The sequence below is a fragment of the Neofelis nebulosa genome, chromosome 4, assembly GCF_028018385.1.
Source record: "Neofelis nebulosa isolate mNeoNeb1 chromosome 4, mNeoNeb1.pri, whole genome shotgun sequence".
NCBI lineage: Eukaryota > Metazoa > Chordata > Mammalia > Carnivora > Felidae > Neofelis > Neofelis nebulosa.
Window position 1 is genome coordinate 147,208,172 of NC_080785.1, and position 13,486 is coordinate 147,221,657.

General features: G+C 45.1%; 1 protein-coding gene across 5 annotated transcripts in view; it reads right to left on the reverse strand.

Moving 5' to 3' along the window:
* Positions 1-13,486, reverse strand: part of CACNA2D3 (calcium voltage-gated channel auxiliary subunit alpha2delta 3) — an 860,192-nt gene that overhangs the window by 473,956 nt on the left and 372,750 nt on the right. For all 5 annotated transcript variants that reach the window (XM_058726526.1, XM_058726525.1, XM_058726524.1 and 2 more), the window contains one exon: positions 57-188. In XM_058726526.1, the coding sequence (XP_058582509.1) occupies positions 57-188 (132 nt within the window). The remainder of the gene's footprint in view (positions 1-56; positions 189-13,486) is intronic.

The window sequence follows — 13,486 nt, forward strand, 5'->3', positions numbered from 1 at the left end:
AAAAATGTCACAGGGTCATTAATCTCAATTGTAATTCTCAAGGCGGGGATACTCACCTGGATACTGCCTAAAAAAGCCCTTTGCACTTCCAAAGTACTGCCATATGAGAGATGGGTCACGATCAAAGTTATCTACGAAAACTTTGTTTAGGGATTCGGACCAATAAACCCCATTGACAATTGCTGGGTCTGAAAAGAAACAGAGAGAAGAGAAAGTTACAAACCAAAGTGAGAGAGAACCCCGGCTGGCGTCCCTTGGAGCTGGCAGATAGCAGCAGCATGAGACTCATCTTACAGGAAGCTGTGAAGAAAGTTATAGCTTCCCAAACATTTAGCTGCTGGGAACTCCATACATCAGGGATTCCTCATCCTGCTCAAGCCCCCAGAGCCACCCAGGAGCCTTTATTGATGACTCCTTACTTGAAAAATACATCCCTTTATTTGTAACTTTCAACCTTGTACAGCACAAAGTTCTTGAGAAAGCAGAGAGAGACCTTCTCAGCATTATTTTCCACCTTTTGCCTCTCCTGGGTCAGAACCCAGCAATAAAAACAGGAAAAATGTGTTTTCTCTCACTGCAATGACCTCAGCCAACATGGTCCTGTTCCAATTCTCTTCACCTCTGACTTAGAAGTTTGCTTTTTTTAAAAATAAATAAATAAATTGCAATTACATAACTACATCTCTCTACCTCTTTTGTTCAGCAAATGGTGAACTCCAGGAGGGCAGGAACCATTTCATGTGGTCTTCTGCTGTGTCCCTTTGACCAGCACATGGCAGAAATTCCAGACATTTATGGACACATGAAGAGATGAATGGATGGGGGTGTCTGGATGGCTCAGTTGCTTAAGCATTGGACTTCAGATCAGGTCATGATCTCACGGTTCGTGAGTTCAAACCCCACGTCAGGCTGTGTGCTGACAGCTCAGGGCCTGAAGCCTGCTTCAGATTCTGTGTCTCCTTCTCTTTCTGCCCCTCCCCTGCTTGTGCTCTGTCCTGTTCTCTCTCTCCAAAATTAACATTAAAAAAATTTTTTTAAAGAGATGAATGGATGGATAGATGAATAAAACAAAGGTTGCTCATCACAACCGTCTACTCTTCTTCCCTTGTGATCCCATGAATAAATCTCTTTTCTTCACCCTTGGCAGCCCAAAGCTAACTCTTTGCCTTCTGTCCACAGATAAAAATTAAGGGCAAAGGCAAAGAAGGACAATAAGTATTTTTTTTTTGGCATAGTGGTTGAAGAAAGATGGATCACTAAGGATGCTTGGTGACCATCCACTTTTTCTTAAACTTCTTAAGATCCTGTTTCAAAATGATGCCACATAAAGCATAATTCTGTTAAGAGGGGAGATCACCATCCAGTCCCAGCATGATGAGCGTAAGAATGACAACAGGGTGAGCATGTTAATGATGAGGAAGAGGAGGGGAAGGAGCAGAAATCTTTACTGAGTCTCTCCCGTGGTGCAAGCACGTACTTAGCTCATCTCCCATTGCCTCTACCACAGCCCTCCAAGACAGGCGCCATTAGTAACTTCCATGCTCCACAAGTAGAAACGGAGTACCAAGAAGTTAGGTTCTTTCCTAAAAGCATCCAACTCATCAGTGACAAAGCTTCTGATCTGTGATTTATAAATGGGATAATAATACACATCTTAAAGGGCTATTTGAAAGGCTAAACAAATCTACAGAAGACGACAAACAGCAAAAGGCATTCAGAAAGTCATCAATGGAGCAATTCCATTCACCTGGATTCCAACACCCTCAACAGAACTTCCTGTGGGACCCCAAGTCACAGAAATCCCACCATGGCATCTTTATTCCAAAGATTCCTGCATTCTACACCAGGGGGATAAAGACAGATTTGGTCACTCTAGTCCTCAAGTTGCATAGTAAGCCAATTAGCAAAATAATGCTAGAAATGGTCATGTGAATTAGGTACAGTGACAAGGAAACTCACTGTTGGCACAGTGCACCCCATCCCTCCTCCACAGTGGCCTGCCCATTGCCAGACTGCTGCCCCCAAGATGCCCATCTGAAGAGGTCTGAGAAAGAGCCCACAAAATGGCGCCTAACCCAGCAGGCAGACATGGTGTCTTGTATTGTCTTACCTCCAGCCTGTCTTATTCTTTCAGATTGCTTACCCAGATTCCATAGACAAGTGGGATTCTGAATCTCACCTCAACGTAAGTGCTCAAACTCTTATAAACTATAGTAAACCACATCATAGGCTCGGAGAGTGAAAATGACCAATTCAACCTTTTACCACAAAGTAATTTTGAGAAAGACTTTATCCTCACAATCCTGGAAAATGGAACCCTTTTTTGCTCCTGTACAAGCTTGACAATAATTATTGTGACTCACTCCTTGTTACAAAAGCCACTGAAATTAATCCACAAAGATGTAAATACAATAATGACACTGAAAACTCCATGGTTCTTGCCTCCTCCATCAATGGCCTCAATTATGTTGCCATCATATAAAAACTTTCCACAATTAGAAGCAAAAATTCCATTTCCCTCACTCACTGTCTCAACATGTTAAGCAGTCAAACAGTTTCCAGTTAGAGATTCTTTTTTCTTGACTGTGATTTCTTTGGGGGTAGTAAAAGGCCACTCATACCCCAAAGTGGTCCTAGAAACTTAGGGTTGCCCCTTGGGGACCTGTGAGCACCTTCAGAAATGCAAAAAGAATTGTGATGGTCAGAGGTTATTTCAACAATCATTTTGACACTAAATGTCGCTCTGAAATTATGCCTCTTTAAGAAAAGGGGGCTTTGATTTTCCCAGGGCACAGTGAACAAGGGCAGGAGAATCACTAAAGAATATGGTCTAGTTAAAATGAGGGCTGTGTTACACACTCCTATTTGATCAAATATTTGAGATAACATGTCCTCTGGCTTGTAAAACAATCACAGTATATTGATTTCACAATCTTGCTTAGCAAGCAATTTTAATAGAAGGGAAAATCTCGAAATGCTGTCCATTATTCATCATCTAAGAGATGAAAAGAAACAGGAAAATGCTAACGTTATAAAATGGGGCCTGCATCTAAATATCTGGGTTAAAACAGACACTAAAACTTAAGTTAAAAATGGTTTTCCCAACATCACTGGCAGAGAGCAGAAATGAAAGAGCCCAAAGGGTCAGTGCCACCCATCACATCCTGCTTACCCAGGTCCTCAGATCCTTCCACTGTCTACTGAGGAGGAGGTAAACATGACACTGTGGGCCGCATCCCAGCCAGATGTTCCCTCTATGGCTGCTGAGCAGGTGTGCTTTTTTAAGGTCACTTGCAAAAACGACAGCATCCTCCTAAGCAGTAGGTTTCCCTTCTACTTGTGTGTGTTTTGTTTCTAACTTTGTTGAAAAGCCCTCCCCCTCTGCCTCATTTAGCATTCTTCAGGAGTCTCAGACTAATCTGAGCGTGGGTTTCACTTCCACCCCTAGTCTTCTTAGGAGGTTAATGTATTGTATTAGTTTCCTGTGGCTGCTATAACAAATTACCACAAACCGAGTGACTTAAAACAGAAGAAAAGTATTCAGGAGGCCAGAAGTCCAAAATCAAAGAATTGGCAGATTGGGTTCCTACCAGGGGCTCTCAGGGAGACTCTGTTCCACGCTGCTCTCCTGGCCTCTGGTGGTCATCAGCAACCCTTAGTGCTTCCTGCTTTATAGACACAATCGCTCTAATGTCTTCCTCCATCTACCCGCGGCCTTCCCTTTGTGTATCTCTGTGTCATCTCTTTCTTTAAGGAAACCAGTCACTGGATTTAGGGTCCACCCTAAACTCCAGATGAGCTCATCTCAAATCTTTCACTTAGTTACATTTGCAAAGACCCTGTTTCCATATAAAGTCACATTTGCAGGATGTACTAGAGGTCAGGACTGGGGCATATTTTCCGGAGGCCACCACTCAACCCCCTGCATGTATTCAGACTCCCTTAATTATGCTACATAATATATCCATATTTCATGGTTTGTATATGTTCTTTTTAAAATCTGAGTTTCATATGGGTAGGCCTTTTTCCTAGTGAAGGATCCTTTTAATGGAAACAGTTCAGATTTTCACGTCTGCATTATAATTTTACGAGCTTACCATTCTTCTCAATCTCTGTTGATAGGTCCTACCTACAAGGCTCTCACTTGGACTAAACTCATTTCCCTTAATGCCTCATGTATGTGTCAATGCCCAGTTTTCTGCTCAATACAGTGAGCTCCATGTCACATGGTCATTTTCTCCAATGTCCCTGTCCATTCGGTGTCAACTTATTATTCACAGTGGTCAACGTGAAGTCCAGCAATAGCAGTTCTGCTTCCTGCTTCCTCTACCTTCTGAGAGATTAAATTACCTCCAATGCCAGTCAGAAATTTATCAGATGTTCAGCTTTTTAGTAGAACAGACTACAAGCAGATGTTTGGAGAGTAAGAGTCCCAAACCACCTTTGTGATCTATTTGCAATTTGTATCTGAAAAGCAGCTCACACGTCCCTGCTCTGTCTTTATAATGTACCACATAACCCATAAAGAATTTGTAGTTTCCTTCTTTTATTTCCACCCAAATAACTGCTCTCACCTGTGCTTCCCCATCCCTCAACAAGTTTGCACTTCGCTACATGGGGGTTTTCTGATGTTACGGATGGCCGATGTTCTCTCTGCATCCTCCCCTACACACTCACACACTTTTCCATTTCTGTTCTGTATCTTTGAGTGGGTAGCCCCTCTTGTCATCCTCAGTCAATCAGCCCTTTGGGTTCAAGCAAATTAACACACGTAAAGCACTCAGCACAGCAACTGGCACACACAAAATGGTCCATACACATTGGCCATTATTTATGACAGGCGTGAGGAAATAAATAAGGTCCCAAGAAGATCACCCCACTTCTTCTATCCCTGTTCTCTGCAGCAAGAGTCCCTGCACAGCATCTTAATACTACAGCATGCCAGTGTGAAATGCAGGCTTTGGAGTTGGGAGTCTTGGATATGAGACCTCACTTGGCACTTGTCAGTTAGTGGCCTTGGGCTTGTGACTTAGCTTCCCTGAGCCCCATTGTCTTCTTTGACCAGAGTGGCTCTCACTCAAAGGTTTCTCAGAAAAGGCACATAGGGTGCTCAGCAGAGGGAGGGCTCTGTTACCATCAGGGGGTACATCACTAGTCACAGCTCTGGGGTGGGTCCCCTGCTCCCCATCCCAGGCAGTTCCGCTCTCCTATAGCTATCCAGATTAAACTTCACCTAAGCCTCTTCCTCCCTTCCTCCAATTATCAGGGCAAGGTACTCTTGACAACTCTTACATTCATTTGTTCATCCAATGAATATTCACTGAGTACCAACTACATTGGGCATTCAGCAGTGACCCAGGCAGACCATGAAGTGGACATTTCAGTCTGAGGAGGGGTGACAATGGGCACATAAATGAAGGTTCCAAACAGAAGTGGGTGTCACAAAGAAAATAAAAAGGGATGATAGGCTTGAGAGTTACCAGGTGTGGAAAGGGGAAAGGGGAGTTACTCTAACTGGGTGGTCCAAGATGACCTCTTTGAGGAGAGAGCTGAATGCTGAGAAGGTGTCAGTTTAAAAACACCTTGGCCAGCAAAAGCTTTGAGGCAGAGCGAGTAGCAAGGGCAAAGGCCCTGAGCCAGGAAGAAACCTGTGTCCTGGGAAACAGCAAAACAGCGAGTGCCGTTGAGGCCCCGTAAGCAAAGGGGAAGAGGTTTGAAATTGGGCTGGCAAGATGGGCAGGCCACGGTGAAGGTCTTAGCAGATGGACAAAGTTTCCTGCCAAGCATACATTTTCTCACAGACATAATCTGTGCTCCACCAGTGCCAAGGTTCACTACGCTTTTATTCATGGTTCCAAAATCAAATTTCTTGTCTTATGAAATCTATAGCCAGCATAGCCTACTTCCTTCAAGCAATCAGGATCTTTATGGATGCCTTAGCACTTGGGTTTCCTCTCCAGACCTCAAAGTCACCTGATATGCTCACCATCTTTTTTCTCAATATCATTTATTCTCCAGTGAATTAGCAGCATCACTGTATTAATTTAAACTTGACATTTTCTACCACAAAATATGGGTCCATTTCTAGCGAATCTGAGTGTCCATGAATAATTACAGGCTAATCTAGAATTACAAACCACTGTTAACCCAAAAACCATTGAAGGGAACGGTCTGAATTCATGTTCAACTGGGTTTCTGAAGCGTGGCCCTTGTAAAGAAGGTTATTTCCTGCCTGAACAAGCTAGAGGAAGGGTCTTAGGTTTGACTAAAGGTCTTTGAAGAGGTGTGACTCCTGGATGTGAAATCACAGCAGGCACAGGGGACTGAGTCCACACAAGAGCTCTTCTACAGTGTCGCACATTGAACCACACACAGAGGGAGAATGGCTGGAGAGTCTTTGTGTCTCCCATTTCAGCAAGTAAACGCTATCGCTCATTCATTCTAAATAGGTCATAGATTAAATAATGAGTAGTTTTGATGCTAATTATCAAGCACTTATATATATTGGAAAATAGCCACTAATGTGTGTTGAATTATAAAATAGACTTATTTGCCAAACATTTCCCCTTCCTCTAAACTTAGTGACGCGCTACATATTAAATGCAGGTTGCTTTCCACAAAGCTGGAGTCAATTTCTGGCAGTCCTGAAACCAAAGGGATGAGGAGGATTCATGGTCCAATGCTGAATCACTCTGCATGGATCTGGAAAGCAAAATGAATGGGAAACACACTTACCAGTTTGGCAAATCCCAGAAGGTGCTGGACACCGTCTCAGACTACTGCCTCAGCATGATAGATGTCAGGATTAATTGCCCAGTGAGATTTCACATCAATGACTCCACTTGTTTGTGTGATTTTTTGTTTCTTTGTTTTGCCTTAAGTATATCAACTTTAAATGGCCCTCCTCCCTTAACATACTTTAAATTTTGTGGAGAAATTCCCATTTCTCCCTCCTCATCACTCTTATTACCCTGGAATAAATCATTTTCAAGTCTTTGTTGGAGATATTAAGAAGAAGAAAATGATATGACAGAAATCAAAGTATAACGATGATGATGACAGCAGCAGAGGCTGCCATTTCTGGAACACTTGCAACGGGCCACGTACTATGCAAGATGGCTACCAACTGCTCTTCCTACCCCATTTTCCACATGAGGAAATTGACCCTTGGAGCACTGAAGTTCATTTCCCCAGGACATCATCACCTTACCCACGGGAGAGATTAGCTGCGTTCCTCATCTAAACTATTAGATGAAAGATGACTTGCGTGGAGGCCTTGAACTCTATTTACTGCCTACCAGACAGTAAGTAGAGGGAGGGAAAAAAGGAAGGCACAGGACGTGTAGTCTAGACACCAGGTAACAGGTGGCTCACAGCAGGCTGCCTGTCCCCAGCTGTCAGCAAATGAATGGAGTGGGTGGTCCCTGGAGAAAGGGGCTGGGATCAGGATGTCTTCGGGCAGGGCTGGACACGGCATCTTTGCACCTAATAATGCTCAGGATGTGTGCATGAGCTCAGGAGGACACGGTGAATGAAGAGAGGGTAGTGCTGGGAACCAATTCAGAGCTCTCTGCGAGAGTCCCCTTATGCATCCACCTTGGGTTCTCTGCTGCAGAGCCAGAGCCACCAGGGAAGGTCTTCTGTCACCACCTGCATTTGGATTTGGGGTCTGCTTGCAGAGGGGACATTTACAAGGCATAAAATCTTGAATAACACACTCTAGAGTGAAGATAAGCACATCTCAAGAGGCTTCTGATTCTAAAATGGCATTTATGATAAATTGTAATTAAGCCAGTATTCACTAGCTAATTTAAAACACCTCTGTCTTCAGAGATCATTTTCTCACTAACCAAGTCTCCCTTCAGGTCTGTAATGAAAAGCTGAAGAACCAGAGCCTCATTCCTTCTTGGGGATTTACTCTGGTTGGAAAGGGAACAAACCTCATCTTGCACAGGTTCAGAGATGGAGTGAGCACGGAGGCACCATTTTCCTACCACAGTACCAGAACAACAACAGCCTTGCAAATCCCTCATAGTGGTTCCCTGGAGCTCAGCATCCTGCTTGAAAATCTGTGCTACGTAACACAGCTAGACCACTCAGCTTGCTCCAGAAGCATCAGTCGTTCCTGCTAACCCATCACACGGAGACTGTACCCCACTGCGTGGTGCCCCAAGATGCTCTGGTCTGGCCCAGGATCGCTTTTCAAATCCACTTCCCTTCCAGCCTCCAACATCCACCCACATCTGCCCCTGGCCAAGCTCACTAAGGCTTCTCCGTTCTTGTATTTTAATTATTCCATTTATAGCAACTAGTTCTACTACCACTGGACAACCTGGTTAAAAGGTGTACATCATGTACTCATTATAGTATGGATTGTTTATTCATTCATTCAGAAAACATTTGTTGAATGCCAGGAACCATGCTAGGATTTGGGGATAAAATAGTGGGCAAAACCAGACATGGCCTTTAACCCAATGAAGCATACAGACCAGTAGGGGAGGCAGACAACCCAGTAATTACCTAATTGTGTATAAATTTACAGTCATGATTAGTATAAGAAGGGAAAAACACAATGTTAGGAAACATGCTCTTAGGGGAGGTCCTGCTAGCCCAGATTTGATGGAGCTGGAATCTTCGGAATGAATAGTCATTCAGAGGGGAGGGGCAAGGCACTGCTGGCGTTGCCAACTCTAAGTTTAAATACCCACAGTGCAGAGGACAGAAAGGAGGCTGGGGTAGGTGGGAGGAGTCAGGGCCAGGGGACCAGGCAGGGCCTTGAAGACCCTGGTCTGCAGTCAGCTGTCAATCTCAAGAGCCATGGAGGCCCCTGGAGGGCCCAAAGACAGGGCAGTAACACCCTTGCCATTTGAAGAGGCAGGTGGTCGAGGGTGGAGGGAGTGTGTATAGAGGCTCCTGACATAACGGTGCCTGCACTAGAATGACAGAGTGTGAGAAAGTCAGTGGTATGTAGAGAGAAGGAGCTCAGCAAACATGTGAGGGTCCAGGTTTTGCACTCTGAAAGCCAAGGTAGAAGCCCTCTTCGTCACAGTCCCAGTATCTAAGCGGGGAGTCCCCAGCAGCAGGGAGCCTGGACAACACCCTCCTGAGCACCGCACCGAGGGGGAGTTAGCCCAAGGGGAGCTGGCATGCTCCTCACATCGCACACAAATGGGAAAATCTACTGATGGCAACAGGGAAAACTATGTCCTCAGACAGCTAGACTGTCCCAGATTTGCTACCACCGACTGTTTTGTTGTAACAGTCCTCAGAATGTACGTCCTTGCCTGCCATTCTTGCAGCACGCCTCTCACTGACAGACGTAATTCATAAGCAGCATGAAAGAATGGGAACCAATAAGAATGGGAAATCCTCGACCACCCACATCCGGGTATTGCAAACGTTCAGTGAGGCTCTCCTTCTGGGTACAGCTATGCATCCACATGGCCCCAGCTGCCCTCACCCTCATTCTCCATCTCATGGCTCCTGGGAAGGCCCATACTGTTTCTGAAAGATGAGGCAACTGAGTCCGGTGAGGGGAGGCCACGCAGCCAGGGAGGAACTAGGCTGTCCCTTCACCTAAAGTGTTCCTTAGCAGTGGGATTTATGACGCTCAGCCCTGGGCCTCTACCCCAAAATCACTCCTCTTCAAAGTAAAGCCAAATAAAATCTTACCCATCAGTCAATAAACACTTAAAAAAAATCTAGGGTATTTGAAACCTTGTCCTATGTTCTGGGGCTCAGTAGGGGGACATAAAGAAACAATTCTGGAGAAAACTGATGTTATGACAAGTCACACGCAATAAAAGACAACCCCAGTGGGAGAATATATAGCTGTCATCCTTTAGTAAGAACCCATTCCTGATATTCACACAGAAAGTCTCCTCTAATTTCAACCTTTGGGAAGAGAGAAAGAAATTTAAATGTTCCTTCTTTCCATCTTCTGGACAGGCCTGGCTCCCAGTAAAATATGATTTTGTGGAGCCTGCCATCTGTACTGATGCTATCAGCTTTTTATTGATATTTAATATGAACAGAACCCCGAGGCTAGCAGGTACCCTGACAGGGTCTGAAATATAATTGCCAAGGAACCATACAAATGCATGTAGCAATTAAAGAACTGTCAGGGATATTGCTGGTGTGGACACAGAGCTGCGGGCTGGATGAAGGAGGGATGTATGCAAGCAGGGAGGCAGAGAGAGCAGAGGGCTGTGGGAAGGAAACGGGTGGGAGACTCGCACATCCCTCCTGCAGCAGGCCCAGAAATCCCACACAGGGAGATAAGGGGATTATGGACATTCAAAAAGGGAAATGAAGCTGGGTTTGACTTGGTGTTTGTTTTCAACACACAAAGACCAAGAGCCAGCTCTCCTGCCTCTGCTCTGAGTTTTATACTGCAGAGACAACATGCAGCCAGTCTTGAGTCCGGCTTGGGTGGGGGATCCCAGGACAGGGCATAGGAAGGAATTTGTTTTCTGCACGGCTTTTAAGAGTTGTCATAGTGGCAGAAGGCTGAAAAACTGGCTGTGGCTAAGAAAGATGGGGTGCATGGAGATGAAAGGGGAGTTCTGAGTGAGGAAGAAGGAAAGACAGGCCAGTTGGAGGGCCAGGGCCAACAGAAGAGGAATCTGAGCGCAGCCTTGAGGAGGACCAAGGAATGCTTTTTGCCAGTTCTGGTTGCAAAAGCCCTACCCACACCTGTGGCTAGTACTGACTTCACAGGGAACCCAGCGGTGGTGGGGATGGGGATGGGGACGGTCACGGGGATGGAGGTGCAGACACGATCTCCACCCCGTACCAGGATCTCTAGTCATCCTTTGAGGGGCCCTGGAGCTTTGGCTTTCGTGACTGGAAGACATGGGGTGAGAAAGGGAGTGGTACTTAATGAATGGCTTGGGTTCGGGGATCAGAAGAACCAGGTTTAGTAACAGAACCATTTGTCATAATTTGCTCTTGAATTCCTAGGAGAGGAGCACCTTTTCAAATGGAATGCTACTGCCAGAGATCTGGGCTGCAAATAGCCAATGGGGTAGTAGAATAAAGGAATCTTAATCTCCTCCTTCTTGAACCATGGATGGAGAGGGGTTTATGCCCTGCCCTCACCCCTTCCCAACATACACACACACATATGAGCAACACGTGCACACACACACACACACCCTACAACCCGCCCTAGACAAGCGCTTTTGAGTCGAACACTAAGGAACTTGTAAAGACTTTAGTAGTTAACATATTTCTTGGGGTGCCTGAGTGGCTCAGTCAGTTAAACACCTGACTTCGGCTCAAGTCATGGTCTCGCAGTTTGTGAGTTCGAGCCCCGCATCGGGCTCTGTGCTGACAGCTCAGAGTCTGGAGCCTGCATCAGATTCTGTGTCTCCCTCTCTTTCTACCCCTCTCCCACTTGTGCTCTGTCTCTCTCTCTCAAAAATAAATAAACATTAGAAATGAAAAAAAACATATTTCACAATGTTAAAGAAGTTTTAACCAACACATGGAACCACAGATACTCAGATCATTACTCAGAATGGGGTTATTTTTACTTAGTTAGAAACAAAGAGTTGATTTAAAGGAAGGCATTAAGGAATCATACAGGTGCTGGTAGAAACAGGTGAAATCATGAGTGTGGCCTGGGAATGACCGGGGCTGGGAAAATGCAGCTCCAGTGGCTCCAAAGAGCAATGCCCACCATCTCCTCCCACATATCCCCATGTAGGAAACTCACCTCAAAGCCTTAACAGTGTGTGGGATGACAGGGGACATAGGCTCCCATTCCTCATTTTAAAAAGTTGTGTGGGGTGCCTGGGTGGCTCAGTCGGTTAAGCGGCCGACTTCGGCTCAGGTCATGATCTCGCGGTCCATGAGTTCGAGCCCCGCGTCGGGCTCTGTGCTGACAGCTCAGAGCCTGGAGCCTGTTTCAGATTCTGTGTCTCCCTCTCTCTGACCCTCCCCCGTTCATGCTCTGTCTCTCTCTCTGTCTCAAAAATAAACGTTAAAAAAAATTTTTTTTAAGTTGTGTTTTTTTCTTCAATAAAATATAAATACATCCTTTATGTATCCCTTCTCTCAACCTGACAAACTCCTGAAGGCATTCAGACCCAAGAATATAAAAATGTAGATGTGGTCGCATCATGAAGGCCATTCCAAGTTCTACACCCTGAGAGTGTGTAAGCAGGAGTCAGAAATCATCTGAGAAAGTGCAGAAAGAAGCCCCAAGAAGCAGATCGTGTTCTCTGCTCGTAAACTGCAGGGAAGATCCGCCCTCCGCCCCCACACACTCCACCCCCCGAGCTCCTGGGAGGAAGCCAATTTCATGCCAAGGTGGTTTTGATGGATACGGCACCAGGGGGCTGGGTTCACATGGCTAGAACATTATAGGAATTTGCTTTTGATGCCCAATTTCATGTGAAGATCGCAGGTCGTAAACTCCCCTGGACTCTACCACTGGAAGTTCAGACTACTCCCCAAAAGCATGACACACACTGAGAATAATGCCAGCTGCCAATAATGTTGACCAAGTACTATTAACAATAAGGTTCCAGCTGTCTTTCCACCCGGTCATCCTGCAAACACTTTCATTGGTTATTTCTTGTCTTGCTGAACAATAGCATTTGGACTCAATTAATTGAGACCAAATGATTGACTTTATGGACCTTAGTAGCAGTGCTCACTGACTCCCAAGTGGCCCCTCCTCTTGTTATGAAACATCGCAGGGAATAGGTTTAATTCTGTTACGTGATTTATCACTAGAATAACCATACTGTTTATCATCCAAACCAAATCCCTTTCGATAAGGGGGCCCCTTTTTATTAATATAGAGAGATAAGCAGTATCAAGTAGGTCTATCCTTGGCAAGCCAAAACAGACAAGCACCCCATTTAGAACTCACCCCATTCCACAGAGAATGGAACTGAGTGACTGTGTGTGTGCCTGTGCGTGTGTGCAATTTGATCTCTGATGTGATCATGATTGCTTAAGCAAAAAGGGTTAGAAGCAAGAAATCATTCCTGAAATAATACATCAAACGCTTACTTTTAATACTTGGCCAGTCATTGCATGTAGGATCATGGCCTTTTGAGCACTGAGGCAGTTTGCTAGCGGTGGGCATTCAGCATGCTTTAGACACAGCCAAACTGTTTAACTGATGGGAGAAGAGCTGAAGAACATTCATTAACCCACTACATTGCTTAACTGGAGGTTACTCAAGAGTGTTCTACTGTAATTAAATCAATGCACCCTCTATTTCTTCAAGTTGGGAATCTTTTCAATTTAAAGAACCAAACATCCTACTCAAAATACCTTAAAAGATATTGGCTTCTAGAACTAAGAAGATGACGGGTAGGAATGGTTAAGGGGTAGACTTATCCCAAGATGGCCAATTATTTCACCAAGGACCCAGTTACTTTCTTTCTGTCCTGATTCCCACTGAGTTGGCTGCATCCTCAGACCCTTCCTCTCACACAACTGGCCCTTCTCCCTACAGCCTTTGCCC